The 23,308-nt window shown below is 39.0% G+C and overlaps 1 protein-coding gene across 1 annotated transcript in view; it reads left to right on the top strand.

The window, feature by feature from the left end:
- Positions 1-21,083, top strand: part of MID1 (midline 1) — a 147,867-nt gene extending 126,784 nt beyond the window's left edge. Inside the window, exons 6-10 of the mRNA XM_005151430.4 lie at positions 876-1,003; positions 9,587-9,730; positions 16,306-16,467; positions 18,681-18,888; positions 20,449-21,083. Coding sequence (XP_005151487.1) covers positions 876-1,003; positions 9,587-9,730; positions 16,306-16,467; positions 18,681-18,888; positions 20,449-20,797 — 991 coding nt within the window. The 3' untranslated portion in view covers positions 20,798-21,083. The remainder of the gene's footprint in view (positions 1-875; positions 1,004-9,586; positions 9,731-16,305; positions 16,468-18,680; positions 18,889-20,448) is intronic.
- The last annotated feature ends 2,225 nt before the right edge of the window (positions 21,084-23,308 follow it).

Genomic DNA, 23,308 nt, shown 5'->3' with positions numbered 1-23,308 from the left:
GAAAATGGATATGGATTGTGTGCATGGTTGTATGTTTACCTCCAAACTGGAACAAGTTCTGTGGTATAACATGAGGTCTGATAATCTCTTTGCTTAAATGGACCAAACTTGTAAACATATCTAGTATCCAGCTCCCCTTTAACATGTAGTTTGAGATACCAAGCTGAAGGATCTGAAAAATCAATCCATCCTGATGGCTATTTTCTTGTGAAAGCTCGTTTCTTTAAATTAATACAGCTGGACAGACAAAAAGTCAGTGTCACTCCTGAAATTAAGTGGGGAAGGAAACTTTTCAGTTTTGGAGGAAATGTTGGTATGCACGCACGCTTTGCAGGGAAAAGCCATTCAAAATAAACGGTGCTGACATCTGCTTGTTTTATGTCCCCCCTGTGCTTTTGAAGCTAACAGCAATGTGCTGTGCTGAACAACTGAGGAGGTGCAGGATTCCGCACCAAGCCTTTGGGACAGGAGTGCCAAGGAATGCCTGGAGCAAAAAGCTTCTTGGAAAATAAGGGTTGGGAGAGATTCAGAATCTTTAAGGACTGCTTAAAACACATATGAAAATGGTGGTACTTTGTTTCAGTGGGTGACTACAAGACAATTCAAAGTATGTTGCTGCTTCATCAATATTTTGTTAAAAATTGATAGGACACTACATGTTCTGCAAAAGCTGAGTAGTAAGAAACTTTTACTGGATATTTTGCTTGCAAAAATAAATGGCAGGAGAAGCTCCTAACTTCAACCATATAAATAAAATACATGTAAAAGTTTTTGTCAAGCTTCTTGACAAGTGATAGCAATCATAACGGTCAGGTCCTACCTTGATGTAGAAGTTATTGTCTTGAATGCTGAAAGACATCTTCTTTTCATTATAGGGTTTCCATGGCAACTGCATCCTCCCAGGTTCTAATTCCTGAAATTAATCTCAATGACACTTTTGATACCTTCGCACTTGATTTTACCAGGGAGAAGAAATTGTTGGAATGCCTTGATTATCTTACAGGTAATTTTTTTCTCAAGGTACTGCTAATATTTATTTCTCTCAAAATAGTAGTGATTGGATCTTCATTTCTCTCTGTGGTCTGTTAACTTCAGCTGACTGCCAGGTGCCCACTCTCTCACTCCACTTCCTCAGTAAGATGGGATGATCAAATAAGATTAAAAGCTTGTGGACTGAGATAAGGACAAGGAGATCACTCCACAATTAATGCTATAGGCAGAACACACTCAGCTTGGGGAACATTAATGTAATTTATTGACAGTCAGTTGTAAAAGTAGGGTAATGAGAAAGAAAAATAAAGACAAAACATTTTCCCCCACCCCATCTTCACCCCAACTTCACTTTCAGTTCTCCTACCTTCTCCCCCCAAGTAGCACACAGGGATGGGGAATGGGGGTTGCAGTCAGTTCATCACAGATCATCTCTAACACTGCTTCATCCTCACTCTCTTCTGCTCTGCCATGGGCTTCCTCCCACACAGTGCAGTTCATCATGAACTTCTCCAACATGGGAACTTCGACAGGCTGCAGTTCTCCAAGAGCTGCTCCAGCATGGGTCCTTTCCATGGGGTACAGTCCCCATGGGCCATGATTTCTGCCAGAAAACTTGCTCCTGCAATGGACTTCAGCTCCTGCAGGCTGCAGCTTCCTTCACAGCATATCCACCTGCTTGAATGTGGGTCCCCTGAAGGCTGCAGTGTGGGTGTCTGCTCCACCATGGATCTCTGTAGGCTACAGCGGGACAGCCTGCCTCAACATGGTCTGCACCATAGGCTACAGGAGAATCTCTGTTTTGGTGGCTGGAGCACCTCCTGCAGAGCTGTTTCATATTTTCTTACTCCTCTTTCTCCCAGCTGCTGTACAACCTTTTTTACCCTGTCTTAAATATGTTATCACATTGGCATTACCAGAATCAGTGATGGGCAGCAGTGGGTCTGCCTTGCAACTGGCTGTGTCTAACACGGGGTCAGCAATGGTCATTTCACACAGAAGTCACCGCTGCAGCCCAACCACCACCAAAACCTTGCCACATAAATGCAATACACTTTCTCTCTTAAACCTGGATATATTACCCCCATCAACCCCAGAAAGTCCCAGGAAACATTAGGTGCTACAGAGTACAACTGGGATGCATCTCCTACCTTCTCTCCTTGCATTCCACCCCACTAGGGTGTGGGCAAGTGAGAAATGGTTAAATGGCACTGCAGCAGAATGAAATGAAGGAACAGCTGGAGCTCAGCCTGGAGCAGCCAGCCGAGGGAGCGCAGGGACCAAATCCCACTTCCCAGGGGGGAGATGCTCCACATGTTACCCTTTCCTTTGGAGCTGCCTCCTTGCTGTGTTAGACTGCAGCCTGGAAGATTTCACATAAGCAACCAGGAGCTGCTCAATTACCATCAAGGGCTCAGCACTGAAAGATGTTTTCTCATGCCACTGACACTGTGTACTTCCCGCACCACAGAACCAGAGGATCTCTTTGTGTATGGGACTAGAGAGTACACAGTGTGCTCTGTGCCAGGGTGTGGGGTGAGGTCTCCAAAGAGCAGAGCCCCAGCTCACTTATGGGAGAGCTTTGGCCTGAAGAAGCCTGCAGGTTTAGACAATGAAGGCCAGAGTAATGTGCCATCTTAGAATATATAACGATTCACACAAAGATACAAATTGCTGTAATTTAGGCTGTTTTGATTTCAATGCCAGAATAGAGCAATTCATTCCAGTTCAATTGAAAACAGAAGAGAGTCAGGGTAGGTTTTCATTTTGTAGGATCTTGAAGCATCTGCTGTTAACTAGAATTTGCAATGAAAGTCACAAAGCACTGTTTGAAAACCACTTGAAAACATTTCCTGGACCTATTCTCTTTGCCCAGTTTGCAGGAGATATACCTGTGTTATTTCAGAAGAATATGAGAACATGGAAACTACCCATTGCCAACCACTGGATCTTTTCTATTCAGAGGTCTGATTTCTGGCTTTTCGTCAGAGGAAATGCAGAGAGTTTGGGTTTTCATCCTGCAGAAGAGAAGGCTTAGAGGGGACCTTATTTTGGCCTTTCAGTACTTAAAGGGGGCTTATAAGAAAGATGGGGACAAACTTGTAGTAGGACCTGTTGTGATAGGACCAAGGGGTAATGGTTTTAAATTAAAGAAGGGTAGATTCAGATTATATATAAGGAAGATTTTATTTTTTTTACAAAGAGGGTGGTGAAACACTGGAGCAGGTTGCTTAGAGAGGTGGTAAATGCCCTGTCTCTGGGAACATTCAAGGCCAGGCTGGACAGGGCTCTGAGCAACCTGGTCTGCTTGAAAATATCACTGCTCATTGCAGGAGAGGGCTGGAATACATGACCTTTAAAGGTCCTTCCAACCTAAACTACTTAACGAATAAGTGAACAGATGAATACTGGGAAGATCAAGACTGTCTGCATGCACAGAGCAGTACCCCCCGTGCCTTATAGACCAGTGGGATTCTTGCCATATCTGAAAGAGAGATTATATCTGCAAGAAATATCTGTATCACTGTGTAACTGGTGAATACAATTAGTGTCTAACACATACTCAAGTAAATAATGCATAACAATAATGTGGTGAGAGTCTTTGGAGCTTTTTATACAGTACCAGTGAAATGTTATGTCTGCCTCTCCCCAAAGTCCGCTGGAATTTTGCCACCATGCTGAGTATTCACCACCAAAATTACAAAAAGCCAAGTAAATTAAAGGAATTATTAATAAAAAGCCAGACTTATTTGCCCTAACCTAGGGATTTACTGCTAAAATAATCAGTCTCAGCTTCCTTTATAGTCAAAGAGAAATAACCACCTCATTTTAAGGTACATATATATCAGGTCAGTTCACTCCATTCTGGAGATGCCTGCTTCTCCTTATTGATTTCAGACAGATGCTAGAGAGTCATTTAAATAAAGATAATTATGCTTTAGATCTTTAAAGTTATACGAGGTGAATTCTACCTAGTAGTCTATTCTCACACTCCCCAGGTCTTCTCCCCTTTGTACATCATATGACAATACTACCAGCCTAACTGCTATATATTACAGAAAACAAAGGCTGTATCTGTGTCAAAACAAAGGGTCATCTTGCTAAAAGGATCCTTTCCGTGGTCCATCATGATGGCTGTGCAATTTACACAATTTCTTTTCTGCCTTCTTCCTACCTCATCCATACTCTTGAAAAATTGCTTAAATTGCAGTCTAAGGAAACTTGCAAACGTATCTAGCAGTTTAGTTGTTTTTTCCAAATCTACCTATTTTATCCTTGCCCTTGATACCCAGTGAAGAACAGTTTTAGTTGGTTCTATCTTTGTACTTTTTTCTTTATGTTAATAAATAGCATATTGCTGCAATGGCAAAATCCAAAACATGTGTCTGAATTATCTGAGCACAAAATACAGCCTATGCAGACAGTTAAAATACATTTATGTAAATATATGTATATATGTAATGTATATTTGTATATGTATAGTCCCAACAGGTTAATGCTCTTCATTATTCTTTATTGTTGCTCAGAAACTCTGGAGGAAGATTTATTTTATTTTACCCCTTTTGGATTGGTGCATGGAGTCTTCATAGATTAAACTGAAAACTTTGTGACAGAGTGAATTGGCCTTTACTTTTATCATATTTCACAGTTCAGTAAAATGAAGACCATTTGTAAGTCCTAGTGGTACACCTATGTTGTGAATTAAGTGAAGAAGCCTATGTTATATAGAGTCTATGAACTTTACTGCTTCTGAACAAAATGTCAAACCAAAATTCCAGCCTCGTCCTCTCTGCTGTCACTTGTCTTTGAAGCAGCTGACCTTGGCTGTCTTCTGGAGATTTTCTTCTCCTTTGCTTCTTCCCAGTGTTCCCTTTTTCAGGTCATCTTCATTCTCCATCTCCCCAACCCCACTTTTCAATGTGACACATTGAAATTTGCATCATTTTTTCCTCTTAGGCTATTTCCTTCCCAAATATAAATTTAATTAGTTGGTGCTTATCATTTACACAGCTGTCTGTCAAAAGCTTCTACTATCCAAATGAAAATCTCCGAATTCTCTCTGAAAATTTCCAGACAGACATTGAAATGTCAAGCTTAGTATATTAAAACAATACCCTTAATCTTCCTCTGACTTCTCAGTATATATAGCTTGATGTCTTTTGAAAACTTTCTTATCTTGCCAGTTGCTCAAGCTCTTCATCTGGAACTCATCTTTTCCTAAACATATATCTAGCTACATTCAGGCAGTGCTTATGACTTGCAAAGTCTCTGCACAGTATTACTGATATAAGGGCTTCTTTTATCCATTGTGAATCAAAAATACTTGTTCCGTGTCTTAATACTTTGAGAACAATCGCAGGAACATCTATTCTTTGACCTTGAAATTTGTCCTCCTTCAGAAATCCCATCTGAAACTATGATAAATTTTCTTCAACCATTACTTTAGCTATGACTGCACAAAGAAATATGTATTGCCTAGCATATGCCAGCAGTTTTTTTCACATGAAAACAACTTCATTCTGGAAATCCTTTACAACTTGTCATTCCTCTTAACTCTTTCAGTATTAGAAGATCAAAAAGAAGATCAAAAACTACCTCTAGCCAGTGCAGTCTCATGCTTTGGGTATAATCTCTTCTCATTCTGTTCTTCTTGAACAGTTCTGTTCTACCCAAAACCTATGTCCAGATGGTTGCATGACTGAGCTGTCAAGTACCACCTCATGCATGACATGTTACTAATACGTAAATCTGCATACACATCTGATGTAACTGTGCCTTTCAAATTCCTGCATACTGGTTCAGTCCAATGTGGAGCCAGTAATGAACAGCTGAGAGAAGTTCAGAGCAGTTTGCTCAACTCCCTCATGTTCATACCAGCAAGAAGATGGCTTAGATCTTCGTTTTTCACTCAGTTTCAAAAACCATAAGGAGCCCTTACAAAGTCAATCACCCCATGACAGCAGGGAGGTAGAGACTGAGCAAACAAAACAAAATTGAAGCGGTTTTAGTCAATCTTTGTGGCCCTGTGATGAGAGGATGTAGATGTAGTCTCAATAGCCACCCAGGAGCTGCTGGATTCATGCTGGGATTCACCAATGAGAGGTTGCAGCTTCCCTAAACTGTGTACCAGGTGTACAGACCATGTGTCTGCTTTAGAGCAAAAGCCATGCAGATGACACTGAAACGGAGGGTTAGACTCACCTGGCTGAAAAGGGGCAGGTATGCTCACAAGGTCAGTTAATGCTGGGAGCAAATTTTAACAGCTGCTTTTCAAATATTAATTGCTGCCTTTCGGGCACTTCATACATGGTTTCTGACTTCTTAAGTGTGCCTGTGAAGTCTTGAGTCAAAGTCATACAAATGAACTGAAACAGCCTTCAGCAATTATTTTTTTTCTCTCTTGTAACAGTGTTGATTCATGATACAGGTGGATGAAAGTAAGACTGACTGAAGCGTTCACCAGTCTCAGATGCTTGCCCTGATCCTCTATGGAGACTGTCACCCCATGATCAAGGAGATTTATAGATGTTAGGGAGCAATTTGTTAAACCACTTCCATTGTGCCTTGCTAAGTCTGCTAGCACTGATTCCAGTTTTCCTCACTGTAGAGTGCTGTATATTTGGGGTTTTCAAGAGCTGCTTCACTTTTTTCAGCTCTCCCAGACACTGAGTAGGAGTTTGTAGACAGGAGGCTGCCAATAACTGAGATTATTGACAGCTTCTGTTGTCAAATTTCAGTCTTGTTTAGTGCTCAGTGCTATATTGTCACCCTGAAGTGGACTGGAAAGGCTCAGGGACAACCACTCCTCCACCAGGAAACAGGACTGAATGGTAGATATGAAGCTTTCTGTATTCCATTGCTGTGCTGGAAGCATGCTGGGCTTCCCCTTCCCAGGCAGTGGTGGAGCACACAAGAGTCAAGGCTACACTGGCGAAGTTGTTGGTGCAGCCTTGGCATGGCTTTGGAGGCTCTGTAGAGCTTTCCCTGTGGCACCTGAGCTCTGTAAATCAGCACCAGTAAATTTGATAAGGAAACGATACCCTATCAAATGAAATAATGAAGATAACTGATCAAGGTCAATCTCTTTAATTGCATTACAGTTTTACTCTCTCCGAAGGTGTATATGCTGTGGAAGGATGAATTTGGCAGTCGGACTTCTATATTATTTTGAAAGTCATAATAAAATATTTGCATGTTGACTTCCCTGCCTGTCTGCAGGAGAAGCAGGTGTATTTTGCTTTATTCTGAGCAGTTTATGAAATGGATGCTGCTAAAGAGCTGATTTTCATGCAATGTAGCCTTAGGTGGGTGTGGGTTAACCACAAAAACAAGTGAAAAGACATCAAATACCTTTTTTTCCTGTCATTCTTACTACATGAAGGCCTGTAAATCTCCAGCCATAAGGCCAGAGGGGTGTACCTATGAAGAAAGAACTTAGGCTGTCATTTTCAAAGGAGCTGTAGACACATAGGTGCTATTGAAATGCAGTTTACAGTTCATTAAACTTTCGGTAATTGTTGCTTTCCATAAATTAATATTTATTATCTGTGTTGTAGTAAAAACAAGTACATTTCTCAGGTAAACGGTTTTGCTCTGTTAAGTGCAGGAGGTGACTGAAACTATTTGGATACTAGCACACAAAAAAATGCATTGGCTTGTATATTAGCAGTTTTTTCCCCTTTTTTTTCTTTTGCCTTCAAAGGACAGGCAAAATACGAAATGAAGCCTCAGCTTGGGTGGGGGTGGGGCAGAAGGTCCAGTGATTGTTCTGCTGGGTACATTTTTGAAACACAGCTGATAGGACCAATGCAGTGTTGCATAGCTCTCAGAACAGTTTGTTGGCCTCAATTAGAACACAGCCTCTAAGCTCAATTGCTTATCTTTCCTGAAGATTGTGGTGTTTTTTTCTCCTTTTGTTTATATTCCCCTCCTGGATAGCTGTTCTTATTTTAGTTCATTTCTCTCTCTCTCTTTATTAATACCCATCTGTCCCAAGGATTCCTCTGCCTTGTTAAAAAAAAAAAAATTGGATAACTTTCTGTGCTACAATATTTAGAACATCACAGATCATGGCCATATCGTGAAACACATTTGAACATTTCCTTATGCCCCTTGGTTGAAAGAGGCTGCTTGGAAATGTATCTGCACTTGGATCCTTGGGAACATGCATCAGTAAACCAGAGACATGAGCTATAAAAATTCTTAATGGAAAATAAAATAGATGCTTCATAAAAATATGATGTTGCAAAAGTAAAGGTAGAATTCCTTCATAGGGATTGTTTTTGAGACAATTATTTCTGACTCACAGAAGTTAAAGTGCGGGCAGCAAAAATACAATTCAAAGTAGCCTTCCTTTTTGTTTAATGCAGGCATATTTTGGTTATTTCAGCTTGAGTGCACTCTTTCCTCACTGTGACAGCTGGGAGGAATACTATTAGGCACAAGGATTTTAATATTATTTTTTTTCGTTATGGTGCCATGTAGGGAAGATAATTAGGAATGAAGCTCCCTCCAAAACAAGCATACAGGAAGGCTCACCAGTCATTCAAAGAAAAACTCATTGATTTCTTACTTAGGTGTGTGGCTTTGTAAGGAATGCAAACAAGAAAAATTTAGGCTTAAGAACTTTGCCTCAGGTTTCACTTCTTTAAATAGGTTTTTAAAACAAACCCATGTGTTAATATGGAAGAATGTACAGCTTGCTACCCAGGGATCTTACTTCTTGATTAAAAAAAACCAAACAAACAAAAACCAACCAAACAAACAAAACCCCCAAAAACAAACACAAAAAAAACCCAACCAACCAAACAAAAAAAAAAAACCAAACAAACAAAAAACCCACCAGAGGTTTAACTTTAATTAAAGTGTTTGGATTGTTTTCTAAAGTTATCTAGCTGATCAACAATGACATTGAAGATGAGGTTGCAATAGTCCTACAGTCATGTTGTTATGATAAAAACTCTTTATGTAAGACTGAAAAAAATTGAATTGTAAAGTCGACAGGAATTTATGCATCTGTATCAGAAACGATAGCTACAAAATAATAAATACAAATGAACTTGTAGAGAGGAGACAGTTGAGCATGAAGGCACGAGTGTTTGGAAACTTCCCCAAAATTCTATTTTCTAAATACCTTTTATGCTACTCTCTGATAAGACAGGCTGGGCAAACATTGCTTTCAAGTCAACAGTGAAGAGTATTGACTCTCCCTCTTGACATATGCATCAATGAAACTGTAATAGTTTTGGTATTGTGGTCATAACAATCCTAGAAACACTAGTATGTCACTTGTACCCATTTGATCAGTTTGAAGTGACCACAAACCACTTGTGCTACAGCATCTAAAACTAAAGCTACTTTAATACAAAATATTTCCAAACTCTGGAGTTCCTAGGTGGCTATATTGATCGTAAGAATTGCTTTGCTACAATTTCTTAATAACCAAAGCTGCTACTGGAATAGGCAAAAAGGTTTTGAAAATTCTGTTGGATGCCATAGCTACAAACTCATATATCAGATGCAACCCATCGTCTCAAGTGAGAACATAAATATTTTACAGATTGTGTCAGTAAGCCTCCTCTGTTGTATCTTACAGCTCCCAACCCACCCACCATTCGAGAAGAGCTCTGTACAGCTTCTTATGATACCATTACTGTTCACTGGACATCAGATGATGAGTTCAGTGTGGTCTCTTATGAGCTGCAGTACACCATCTTCACTGGACAAGCTAATGTTGTTAGTAAGTATAAACATCTGTTTTCTAGTTCTGTTTCCTTTTTTCTCTGTAAAGCAAGCACCTTTAAATATAAATGTATGTCAAGGACAAAATGAAAAAATATTTTCTGGGAAGATTTAATGACAAAATTTGAACTTCAGACCAATAATATTTTCAAAATAATTTGCTTGTTTTCTAACCATTTTTATCTATGGCTTTATGCTAGAAGATTTTATGCAAGTCAGTTACTGGCACTATGTGTGAACACAGCAGCAGAAAGTTGTGCCATGTCCACACCTTTGTGATGTCAGGTTTTTGCTTACTAGTGAACAAATAACAAGGTATTAATTTTTAGGCTGTATTGTAGGTTTCCCATGTGGAGGTGAAAGCTTTGATCTGCAAAACATGTATCAATTAGTCTACTTTCAAAGATGCAAGATGATAATTTTTGGGTATAGCATGAAGTGCTCAGCGTGAAGTCTGAACTTTCATTTTACTGCTTTGCAGAAATTGTGTCATTAAAAATTTGAAGAGAGAGCAAATTAACACTGTAAGAAACTTTGTTTACAAAATGCTCTGAACACCTTAAATCACAGTAGGAAGAAATGAAAGAACTGGTCCTTTTTCTTTGCTTCTCTCTCTCTCTTTTCCTTAATGTACAGTTCTTACACAAATATCCTGGCTGTTAGTTTCAATTTAATTGAAAGGTATATTAGCCCAAATTCTATACATGGTTACGTTTATGTGGAAGTGTTTTATAAATGTTGCAAAGCTTTTTTGAAATCTCATTATTTTATGTAGACTTGGACACATCCAATTGAGATGTTCCTGCAGTTTTTACTGCATGAGACTCTTCCAGTTGATTTGAGCTTCCACTGGTACTGGAAATTTGCCCACTAATGTCCTGATCTTGCTCAGAACACTGCTTGGGTATTTCTTTCAGTTGCTGGATTATACTTTTTGTCCTGCAGAAGGGTCTAATATCCCAACTTTCATAAATTACTTTACAAGATTTAGCCTAGAATATTGTAGTGTACTGTAGTAGTGTGGTTGAACATGGAAAGCTATTTGCACTGTAAGCAGCATTAGCAAGTGCTGAACTGCAGCCTTCATGGCATCATGAACTGGTCCTAGGTGATATTTTTTTAAATTCTGTTTTAATGGAATAAATTTTGGATTAGCCGAAATTTCTTTTGACTTATGTCATTTGCATGCTGTTGCATACAATTATTTTTTAAATTTATTTATTCCTCTGTCATATCCCAAAATTTTCCATTGGTATTGTGTGTTGCCTGTAGCACATAATGTAAACAGGTTCATAGAGTGTCTTCAGTTCTGTGTTTTTATAGCTGTGAATTAGCCACAAGGGAGTGGCTGGAGTACTGCATTAAACCAACAAGCCTTTTTCCCCTGAGACAATAGGAATCACTTTGCATACATACCCACCTACCGTGCTAATGGAGGCTGTTATTTTGGAATCCTTTCTTAAAACCACATAGCCAGCCTGACTGCACTTTCCACTCCTCACTACATTTTCCCCACCAGAGCCATATATCATTCAGAGATTGCTAAGAATTCTGTAACAAAAACAAGCAATGCTGTGTTTTTCTAGTGTATTTTCTCTCCAACATAATCAACTATATTCTTTTTTATTAACTGAAAAATTGGAGGGTCAACATTTGATGGAAAAGATCCAAACAGAGTACTTCATTTTGAATCCTATTTCATACAGGAAAGATTATTTCCAAATGTGGCCAAACTGCTTGGCTATAGTGCTTGGCAGCACTGTTCTGTGCCTAAGAGCAATACAGAACTTTAAATTAAGTAGGCTTTTACTAAAGCAGTTGTTCTGAGTTATGCCATTCTCACATTTGCATTTCTGAGAGGCAGCTAATCACCTACAATCTGAATATTGTAAAGGCTTTTAAAATTACTTTGTCACTATCTAGCTAACATGCATTATAATTTCATTATCCCATTTCAATAGATTTTCGAGTATTCATTGAGAATGCATTTTTTTAACATCATGGGTTTGCTTTAGTGTGCTTCAGGAAGATTAAATTTTAAACACCCAGTGTTTTACTGTGATATAAGATGTCTTCAAGAAAAACCCATGTCTCTTGAAGACAAAAAGCAGTAAATAATTCTTTCCTGGTAAATTAGGTTAGTTAGTTACATGGGCTAAATAATAAAAGTCACGGTATTAAGGATACAGTGCATTGTCAGAACCTTGTCAGTGTTACATGATAAGGTTACTCTTCATGTAAGATACGATAACATTTTGTTGAAGGAACTAAGAGAGTTAGGAGCCCAAGCTTCCAGGAAAAACAGTTAATTTATTATTCACTACTTGATTTCTGAATATTCTAGCTTTTGTCTGTATCTGGAAGTTTTAATTTATTAAAAATTGATTCCATATAAGATTCAGATTGCTGTTGAGGATTGTAGTGTCTTTTAATGTCACAAAAGAAAATTTGGGATAAAAATGAGAAAACTTCTTCTTCTTGAAAAGTATATAAAGGGCATTTCTTATCCCCCCCCCCCCAAAAAAAAAATAAGCTGATATTTTTTACAGGAATCCTCCATATATTATTTTCTTGCATGTGGAAATGCAGAGTAGGGGTGGAGAGGCATCTGTTCTCCCGATTTCAGTTGGTAATAATTTATTTGGAAATCATTTAAAAATAATTAAAATACTCAAATGATTAAATAACCTTCCCATGACTTTTCCCCTCCTCTTACAATTTTCAAGATGTATTTTATTAAAATCTACCAGTGTAAATTTTAGGAGGATTTACACCTTGGGATTTTCCCCATCTGTTTTTTAAAGTACATCAAGAGCCAACACCAGGGATATGGCTTTACAAATTATTACCTCCAGACTCTGAGAAACTTGTTTTGAAAACTCACACATCCTGTAAGGGCATCACTGTGCTCAGTGCACCGTTCCAGGATGTAATTTAAATTCTCTGCATTTTTGTAGGCTACAGTTTTAAAAGACATTGTTTTACCACCTGCATAACCCTGTTAAAAGCCCTGAGTTTTTGAAAGAAGAAACCTGAATTTAGCCTGGATTAGGAGTGGGTACAATAGGAGACCCTTAGGCCTGCTTCTGTGACAGTGAGGAGATGATGTATGTGCTTTTCTATTTAACCTACTGCCACCGGCAGGGAACTGAGTGGGCAAATGCTGTCCCCAGATGCCCGCGTTACCAGGCTGCTTGCTCATTTCCATAAACTTTCTTAATCGTCTTCTTTTGCATTCAGAAAAGAAAAGCTGTCCTGACAAGGCATAACTGAAGACAAATTCTTTTGATGCAGTGACATACCTGAAAGCTTAACTTGGCTGCCCCTAAGTTACTGTTCTCTGTTTTAAAGGATTTTGGACTTGTTGTTTGACTCATTCTAAAGTCATTCACAAGATTTTTGAATCAAAGTTCCATTTAAAGGCTGTTATCAAATAGCTCATAGTCAGAAAGCACATGGACACACCACTGGTGCATACGCAAGAGCTGAACTTGTTGCAACAGCAAGGTTTGTCAAGCAGAGTAACCAGGTCATGCACATCCAACATTCATTGTACACTGGTAGTCTTGGCAGCAGAAGCCAATATGTAGCAATACCTAAAATTATCGTGAATCTGCCTTCTGTACACAGAAATATAAGTTAACCCTCAGATGGAGTATTTAATAATACAGTAATTTACTCTTATGTAAGTATTTACAGACTAGTGAGTATTGGATATGTGATTCTATGTATAAATCCACATATGCAGGAGGAGAGGATAGACTGGCGAGGAGACTCATAGCAAAGCAACTGTACTTTTACAGTCCTTCATATACTTATTTAGATCAAAGTTTTATACTTCATTAAGGAGAGATCAGCCTCTGGAGGGTATCCTAAAAAGTGTAATGCAAGCTTGGATCGTGTCCCCTGTAGAGATCTGTAGTGACTAAACAAATCTAGTTTTGATATGACTTAGCAAAATCTGGAAGGGTTTGTTTTTATATGGCTTATGTATACCATAGACTTTTGCTTCCAGAGTGTGGTTGTGAAAAGAAAAGCAATTTCCAGGATCAGTACCTCAACAGAGGCATTTAAGTTAAGGAGGTTTTGGTCATACTGGACTCCCTCTAAGTCCAGTGCTTCATTTTATTTTATTTTAACACTTACTTTATAAGAGCACGCAAGACTGAGGTAAGTAATGGTCTCAATGCAAAATCACTCTGGTAGTTCAGCTAGAGAGCAAGTGTGCCTTCACTCTAGTAACTGGCAAATTTTTATTGGAAAAAGATGAGGATTCCTCTGGTCAGTCAATGAAATATTTTATACCAGGAAGCTGCTGCTTTCATTTCCTTTCTTTCTCTCAGGAAACCTCATCACACCAGACTACATGAATAAATGTATGTTTCAGTGAAACAAGACATGGACTGATGTTGATACAAGCAGTTTACTGCACGTGCTAGGCACAACTGGGGTTATCATGCGGTATAACGCTGAGCTCTTTTTTATTTTTCAGGAGGTAGACAGATGTTTGCTCTATGCGATCTGTTTATTCAATATTCTTGAGAAAACCAGTGCTGCAAGGTTGCTTTTCTTTGCAGCTTCTATCCATATACAGCAAACTGTTAGAATACCTTGTAGCTGATATTTAGGGAGGCTACATGTGGTCAGGATGCTTACTGGTTGGAGCATTAAGAACATACTAGAATTCATTTTTCCCACTTTACACCACGAAATTGCACCAGTAAAATATTCTCATTCTGGTAAATCGTGGTCCAAAGGCCACAACCCACATGTTAGTTCAACCACAGGTTTAGACTTCCAGACTTCAAATGGGGTGGTGTGGTGGTGTTCATCTCACCTTATTTTAAATACCTGAAGTTAGAGATCTCCCCTGTGCTTCTCACCTGGGTGGTTTTTGTGTCCGGTAAAAGAGAGGCAGTTGTAGGGTAGGATGTTGGCAACTGGAAAAGTGGAAGAAGGTACTCACTGGCTTCTGCCTCTCCTCAGAGTCCAGAAAAATAGGTTAGGCATTGCAGCTCTATTAGATGACAAGGTAATATGAGCCCTGCCTGAAACTATGCCTCAGTTACCCATTTGCACAGCAGGATGAATGGCTGCCTGCCTCTCAAGGATGCTATGTATACGTAAGAGAACTTTGAGTCAAAAACGACATAATTCTTAGTTTGAAATTTGGGGTTGAGTTCTGGTCCTAATGATCTTTTGTTATGAAAAGCACATCCCAAATTAGAAAGAACCTTCCAGTATGCTTATGAATTGTCTATGAGTCTGTAAACCTGGATCACAGGTCTTTTTCTTTGAATTTTTTTGTCAGTTGCCTATTTATTTTTGCTTCATATAAAGGTTTTGTATTGCCTAATACGCAGAGCCGAAATTACTTTGACTTCTAAAGGATTCTGTTCACTAGTACCTACTGGTTTGATGGTAAAACATGAGTTACAAGCTTAAAGCTGTTTTTTAATAACACAGCAGCTTCCATAACATGTTCTATGCTCAGTAAAGGCAGTAGACCAAGAAGTCTGTCAGATTCTTAACCCAGTCAAACATTTTTCTTTTGAAGTTTTCCAGCTTTACATATTCACATACATGCATAGACTTCTGTCTGCATGTATCTTTTTCTAGCTTCATAGCTGCATAAGAGGTTGTGAGCACACACGCATTTCATTAATGTTTAATTTGTTATTTATGTAAACATTTACAACAAGAGAGTTATCAGCCTGGAAATCCATTAGACCAGGAGCTGCTCAAAAAGTACAGTAAGTAACATGGGTGATTGACTGCCATTGCAATTATATCACAGTAGGAAAACTTTAGAGAGATAAGTTCATCTTATTGGAGTATTTTCCTATTTTGAAGATGATATTGCTCTTCCCTTATTTTACTTACTTCCTAAATATTATACTTCAGTGGTATGCATCAAATGTACCCCCAAAATTTTGTAACTGGAAAATTATCCAGCTCTTCCCTAGATGACATCTAACCATGAGGCTGTAAATCAAAAAGTTTCATCCATTAAATTTACTGGTTTAGATTACTTTCTGGCAAAGTCTGGAATGTAAAAGCCAAAGCTTGCTCTGAAGCCCATGTTCCAGCCTGTATGGCCTCCCATGATTTGCGTCAAGTCCTGAAGAATGCATACCTGGGGACTTGGCAAAGGTGCCTCCCCAGCCCTCCTAGCTTCACTGCTTACGTTAGTTTTCTCAAGCTTAAACTGAGCTCATTAATCCAAACAGTAGATTGATGGGATCTCCATAATCCTCTGCTTCTTAAGCAATAAAGAATTCCTTGTGCTAGGGTATGAAAAATCTCAGACTGTTCATGCCTCCACTGAGTCATTTCTTAAATGCCCATTTTTCATGGTTGACTTCACACAGTAAGAACTTGAAAGCTACCTTGGCTGAGGGCTGATGAAATGAGTTAGTGGCATTAAGTAGCAACTTAGCAAATGTAACAGCACTTTAAAAGGTAGAGAAGCAAAATTCATATCCATTGTTGGGTGCTTGGGAGTGCTCTAATGTTCCTCTGTTACAAAGTGCTTAGTATGTTATGACTGATGTGTTCTGTTTCAAATTGCAGGTTTATGCAACTCAGCCGACAGCTGGATGATTGTTCCCAATATCAAACAAAACCACTACACCGTGCATGGGTTACAGAGTGGCACTAAGTACATCTTCATTGTTAAGGCCATTAATCAGGCAGGCAGCAGAAGCAGTGAGCCTGGCAAACTCAAGACAAACAGTGAGTAACGTGAGATTCGGCATGCATGCTTACTTCTCCTTTCTTGCCTTCCTTTCTGGGTTGGATCTTTAGAAGATATAAGAGCACAGAGCAGTTAAACTTATTTAAAGTGCTTCCCACAATGAAAGCCACTTATTTAACTCAATTCAAGATTAACAGCAGTGCAGAAATTACTTTTTTTTGAGAGAGAGAGAAACATCTGTAACTTGGTCACTGGAAATATCATTTAGGAGCAGAGCCATCACATGTGAAATGATTGAAAATACTCTTTTGTGGTTTTGTTTTAATGTCTTCTCTATTCTTTTTCCTCTGCAAAGCAGAAGTTTTTCTTATGTTTGCAGTTAAACATTGTATTTTTGTATAGTGTTCATAAGATAATTGGTAGTTTAATTTTACCCTCCAGAATGATCTCTTTCTTGGGATACTGGAAAACTTCATAACTCCATCCCCTTCAGTTTTCATGGAGTTCAACAATGTGGTAGAGTAGTCAGAGATCCCACTTCAAAAATACAATGGTTACATAAATTATCAGCAGATGTAGCATAGCAATTTTAAGACTGGTTTTCAGCCTTTTTCTTTGTGTGCCACAGCCAACCGCTCAGTCATGAAGTCATCATGGACAGCTCTGAGCACTGCAAAGGGAACACTGGGATTTGTGCACCCTCTGAAACCTGCTTATTGTAGGGGAGGGTCCTTGAAGAGGGGTGATACTGAACGCTGCAAGAAAGAGGCTGCAGGGAATGGCATATACACATTTCTGACTTTCTCCTCACTGCTATTAACCTTGCTTGCACTTCTGTGTAAAAGCTGCTCATACAAACTCCACATCTGCTACCAAGAATCTGAGTATTGTTAAACTTGGTAACCTACAAGCAGATACATAACTAGAGGAGCCATCTGGAAATGGCAGTCTTTTATCCTTTTGTCAATTTGTGACCCAGTGTGGCACAAAAGCAATTTCTCAGGTGACTGTGAGAAATGATGTGGCCAGATACAATCCAGTACAGAAAAAGTCATCCTTCAGATGCTGCTTCAGCAACACAGAGGTTCCTAATCACATAGAGAGGCAAGCTGTAGGTATTTTATTGCTAGCAAGTGGTAAGAAAAAGCAGGAAAATTGTGCCCTGATATTTCCCAGTGAGTTTATTTTAGACTTGATCATAATACCTAACTAAATACACATTGCAAAAATAGATAACTCCGAACAATTTCTGTCTTATTTGAAGTACACATCAGTGCCTCACACAGATCTCGTGAGAGCACTCATTTGTATTTTCTGTGCATGTCGTCAAATCTTTCTCTTACATTTTTTCCCCTTGATATGAAAGACACTAAGAAGGGAAAAAGGGCTTTGCTGGACCACTTGTGGAGTCATACTTTCCTAGTTGTCTCCCACTGGAGGTAAATGATCATTTTACTTTTTGACACAATGAGCCAGCCTGTCAGAATTGTGGCGGGCTTTATATATCTACAGGGTTCCGTTTACCAAAAAGCTTCCTGTTATTGTCTACAAACCTCATGCTGCAGCCGAATATACTTGCCAAGAGCAACAGCCTCAGTAACGTTTTTACACTATATTATTTGGACCAAGTTCACTTCCTTCTTTTAAATGCACAGTATCCAGCACCACATGGACATCCTTCCAAAGTGATCCTGAATTGTTGACTGTGTTTGTCATAAATAAAGCTGCGAGTCAAAGAACAGACAAGGCCTGTGCTTCTTCTTGTTTTCCAACTCATTTTGTGAGAGTTGAAATCATACTTTTTGTAGCAATGATGAAGATGTTATTATGGAGCTTTATCCCTAGAGAATAAATAGAACACAATTTATTCTAAATCTAATACGCTGTGAAAAAAAACAACCCTCAGACCTTTATTAGCATGTACATTGGTTTCAATTACAGGCAAGAATTAGAGTATTCAGGTTACTTCTAGGTCAGAGATAATAGGCATGATGATTATGCGGGGCTCTCTGCAGGGATTATCAACACGAGGAAGTTAGTGCACAATGAGATTGACAATAAACTGACAATGAAAAGTAGCTATTGCAGGGAGCAGAATAGGTTAGTCCATCTCAAGAACACTTCACAGGAGGAGGAGGAGATTAATATGGTTATGTAATCTTGTGGGCTTCTTAGGGGCTTGCTAATCCACTCTGCTTTTCAAAATCAAAGCCAAACCATTCTTCTGCCATCTTTGTCTCTGAATCTCCAGGTCAGCCGTTTAAATTAGACCCCAAATCGGCTCATAGAAAACTGAAAGTGTCTCATGATAATTTGACAGTGGAACGTGATGAAACATCCTCCAAAAAGAGTCACACACCAGAGCGATTCACGAGCCAAGGGAGCTATGGAGTAGCTGGCAATGTGTTCATTGACAGCGGGCGGCATTACTGGGAAGTGGTTATAAGTGGGAGTACATGGTATGTATACATAAAATATATGTGAAATTATTGTCTAGTTCACACCATGCAGGTTGTGGTGCAGCTTCTCTGATAGACAGTGGTATCAGAGGCATGAGGAACAGTACAAGAGTAGGACAAGCATATTCTTTCATATAGTTTGCCAGAATATTTTCTCAGCCTCCAGCATTTTCGTACTCTGGAAAGAAATCTGCCAGATATTTAGCAGCCTTCACAGGACTTTTACTCCATGGCTAGGGATGGCTGGTTTTTGGACCGACATAAAGTGCATTTTAAGATTTTAGTGAATTGGAGAACTCAGAAAGTTTCATTTTGTTTAAACAACAAAGCATATAACATTATAAGTGTGGTCATTTCTTTACTAATTGTGAAGAATCCTAGCATCCTTCGGTAAGGAAAAAACAAATAATATAAGGACAATTTGATGATCTGGTTTCACAGAAGTAGAGCTCATATTTGCTTCTGTGAAGGGGACACAGAGAAGCAGAGCTGTAGGTCTGTGCCCCAGGGTATGAAACAAGGGGCAGGAAATGGAGGAGTGCCTTCCTCCACTCCTGAATGATCCTGTGTGTCATACAAAGGTGGATTTCAGGGGCCTTTTACTCAGTGGAAGAGATGTCATTCCTTGGGATTCAAAGGCAACAATCATAATGGAGGTTAATGGAATGGAAAAATCACTAAGGTCTTTGGGTATGCCTACTGTCTCAAACAAGAAAAATGTGGTTTGCCTGTGCCAATGTGAAGGAATGGAAATAGAGTAACTTATGGCACAGTAATCTCTGTTGATTGAAAGTCCTGCAAATACTGCAGTGTCTCTAGAATGTGAGGAACTTTTAAATTTCAGTTTTATATATATGAGAAATCAAGTATTTGCTCTCAGTGTCCATTAATGAGAATATTTTCACAATGCTTTTGCCCTGCACATCTTGCCGTAAATTATGGTTTGCAGAACAAATGTCTTCACCTACAATTGCTTCACTTGGCCCAAAACCCAGTCGCAAAAATGCTCATTTGAATCTAAAAACCACACCAACATCTGGCAAAACATATTTGGGAATGGTAAAAATCGGTTTTTAATGTGTCCTTTGATGTTTACTCTGCATTCCTTCTTCTGGGCCATATATTAAAGGGGCAAGGAGAGATCAGATTAACTGACAGATAGCAGTGTATTTTAAAATCAATGAATTCCTCTGTATTCATCTGTTTGGAAGTGGAAATTTGAGGCCCAGTGATTTAAACCCTGAGTTGCTGAGTACTCAACAATCTTCCTTTTAAATACCAGAGGCAAGTGCTCAAAAAAAATTGCCATAGTAGCTAAACTGCAAATAATACAAGGGACAATAAAGTTTCCCTGACCTCTCGGTCCTGAAAGGCAGATGTGGCAAAACTTAAATAGAGCCTGTGCAGATATTATGGTGAAACGTTACTTAATAAGAACTTAACCAGCAGAAGTAAGAGGCTGGGACATTCCAGTAAGTCCTCTGGGCTAACATTTGACTTCACCAAGAGACAAACATGGCAGGAGGCATTTGTTTCCTTGAGCTGTTTTCTGTTTTTCAGGTATGCCATTGGTATTTCCTACAAGTCAGCACCGAAGCATGAGTGGATCGGGAAGAATTCTGCCTCCTGGGTGCTTTGCCGCTGCAATAACACATGGGTGGTGCGGCACAACAGCAAAGAAATCCCCATCGAGCCTGCACCTCACCTCCGGCGGGTTGGGATTTTGCTGGACTACGACAATGGTTCCCTTGCTTTTTATGATGCTTTGAACTCCCTACACCTTTACACTTTTGACATTACATTTGGGCAGCCAGTGTGCCCCACATTTACAGTGTGGAACAAATGTTTGACCATTATAACTGGCTTGCCTATCCCAGACCACTTAGACTCCTCTGAGCAGCTTGCATGACTGCTAAAAGCCAAATGATAGGATGACGTATCTTCCCAGGGGGGCCAGGCAGCTGCAGGAGCTTGCCTGGAGCTGGCAGACCATGGTAGCCTCGTGCCACCACTGCCAAATCAGGCCAGAACTGAAAAAGGAAGAATATCTCTTTACTGTGTACTTTGTATGGAAGGACAAGAAGTGGATTTAATCTTAGAACTTTCTTTTGCAGTTGTTTTTGTTTGGTTTGTTTTATATTTAGTCTCTTACAGGAAGATTTATAAATTATTTATAAAAAAAAAAAAAAAAAAAAGGAGGAGGGAGACAAGGGAGAGCCTGGCTTGGACACCTGGAAAATGGCTTATTTGTTTTGCACATTGATGATCCTATTGATTGAAGTTTCATCGGCCCTTTACATCCTTTTATTTTACAGTGGATAAAAGCAAGAAATTGAAAGGTTTAAAACTGTGCAGTGGACAAGTCAGTATGCTGCAGGTTTTACTCATGTCAATATTAGCTCTCTCATTACCAGTCTTACTGAGTGCAAGATCTAATTTCTAAGTTTCTAATTTCCATATGGGAGTGTGCAGACCAAAAAGAACAACAACAACAACAAAAACGGTGAGGAAGTGGAGCTAGACAGCACAGTGAAAGAATAATTTACTTCTGTTCACAGGGCAGTGCTTGCTCTGTTCATAAAAAACATGTGGAATATCTCCTAGAAATGTGAGTGGATAAATCATATCGTGATTTATTTTATTGATGGCAACATTCCCATCTACCAGGGCTTCGGTTTTGTCTTTGGGAAACTGTGGAATCACTGAGGATGTGAAAGACTGATACCATCTCTGAGAATTAGAAACACTGGAGGAGAGCAGCCAATCCAAGGTCTGACTGTAGACTAATTTGATAAAGCACAGCATCATTTAAGGATTGATTGTAATAGAAGATGTCACAGTTCTGATGGTAGACATGTGAATGCTTATTGCTGATTTTACAAGGTTCAACATAGCAAGCCCAGCCAACGACTCGGAAGTGAGACATGCACCACTTTTCCATTGATTTTAAATTAAACACAAATGTTTCATTGTAGCACACTATGTAGTCTCTATAACAAAGCAAGGAAATCTGTTTTGCATGTGCTGTATGGAGAAACATTGCAGCTGGAGTTTGCTCACAGTTACCATTGTCCTGAGTTGTTTGAGAAAACACAGTTCTCTTTGTGAATGAGGAGTAAAAAACAAGTTTTCAGCAGTAGTAGGAATCTGCACGGGCAGGCCCTATATTCATTGTGGTGTTGGTGGAGAACTTCAATGAAGGCAATAGAAGTTGTACCTACCTTATCTCAAAGCTGAATCAGGTGCTTTTTTTCCTCTTCTACAGAATAGGAGCCCTTTGTAATTACTACAATGCTTATGTATAAATTACCATTTTTTGATAATTTTTGGGAGATGCTTGAGGCATATGACAATTTCAAAAGAATGGTTTTCCTACAGTATTTTGTTGTTACTATGCAAGTGGTTAAAATTCTGCCAGTATAGAAAAAGCGTAAATTGAATACCAGCTTTAAGAAAATATTTGCTCAGTAATTTATAACCATGCTCTAGGTGTCTTTTGAAAAGGATGCCTTAATGCACTTTGTTCACTAAAGAGTCCAAGATAAAATGGTCCCAAGCCCAGCTTCAGATTTTTTTAAATACTAATTCTCCAGGTACAAAGCTGTACTACAGTTTGCCTTATAATGATATGGAAAACTTAAGAGCAAGACAAAGAATACATAATGCCTATTTGGGTTTTTTTCCTTTCTTTAATAGAAAATAAATGCCTAGCTGTGCTCCTTTATTTTCCCTTTACATGTCCTGATAACTGCTGAATTAAATGGAGAAAAGTCTGGCACAAATTTGCTAGTACCATGGCTTTCAGCTGGGGCAGCATCCCAGTGTTCACAGGTTAGAACCACTGATCTTGCCTGAGTTGACATACTCGTACGGCAATATGTGTACGTATAGCAAACTGCAGCGTTTACCATAGTGTCTTTAGTAAGCAAGAAACGTATATCCTCAAAATGAAAAATTAACAAATCCCCAAACATTTATTTTTTTTTATAATTGAGCACAATGTTACCGATACAGTCTGATGTACATAGCCCAGATGATCTGGCCTGGGATGTTTGCGGGGTAGCTGTGGTGGCATGAAATAATTATAATGAGTTGACAGGTGACAGCTGATACAAAGCAGTGATAAAATGTTGCAGGCAGAAAGGAGTTTTAATCTAGGATTATTGCCAAATTTCTGCCTAAAAGGAAATGGTGTATTACCAAAGTACATGTAGCAAGGCTGTATATGTTCTTTTTTGCCAGAAATATTAAATCTAGAAGCTGATTTCAGTAGTGGACAAACTGAAAACACTGATCAACATTTGGTGATACAGTGTTGGCAGAGATTGAGCTGGATGGAAGTAATACCATGAATTTGGAAAGATCCAAAATGATCTCACATATTTTCATTGTAAAGGTAGACCATGAGTCTAAAGACAGA

The sequence above is a fragment of the Melopsittacus undulatus genome, chromosome 2 (assembly GCF_012275295.1).
Source record: "Melopsittacus undulatus isolate bMelUnd1 chromosome 2, bMelUnd1.mat.Z, whole genome shotgun sequence".
NCBI classification, from domain to species: domain Eukaryota; kingdom Metazoa; phylum Chordata; class Aves; order Psittaciformes; family Psittaculidae; genus Melopsittacus; species Melopsittacus undulatus.
Note: the sequence above shows the minus strand (reverse complement) of the source record. Positions and strands in the feature narration are given on the sequence as shown.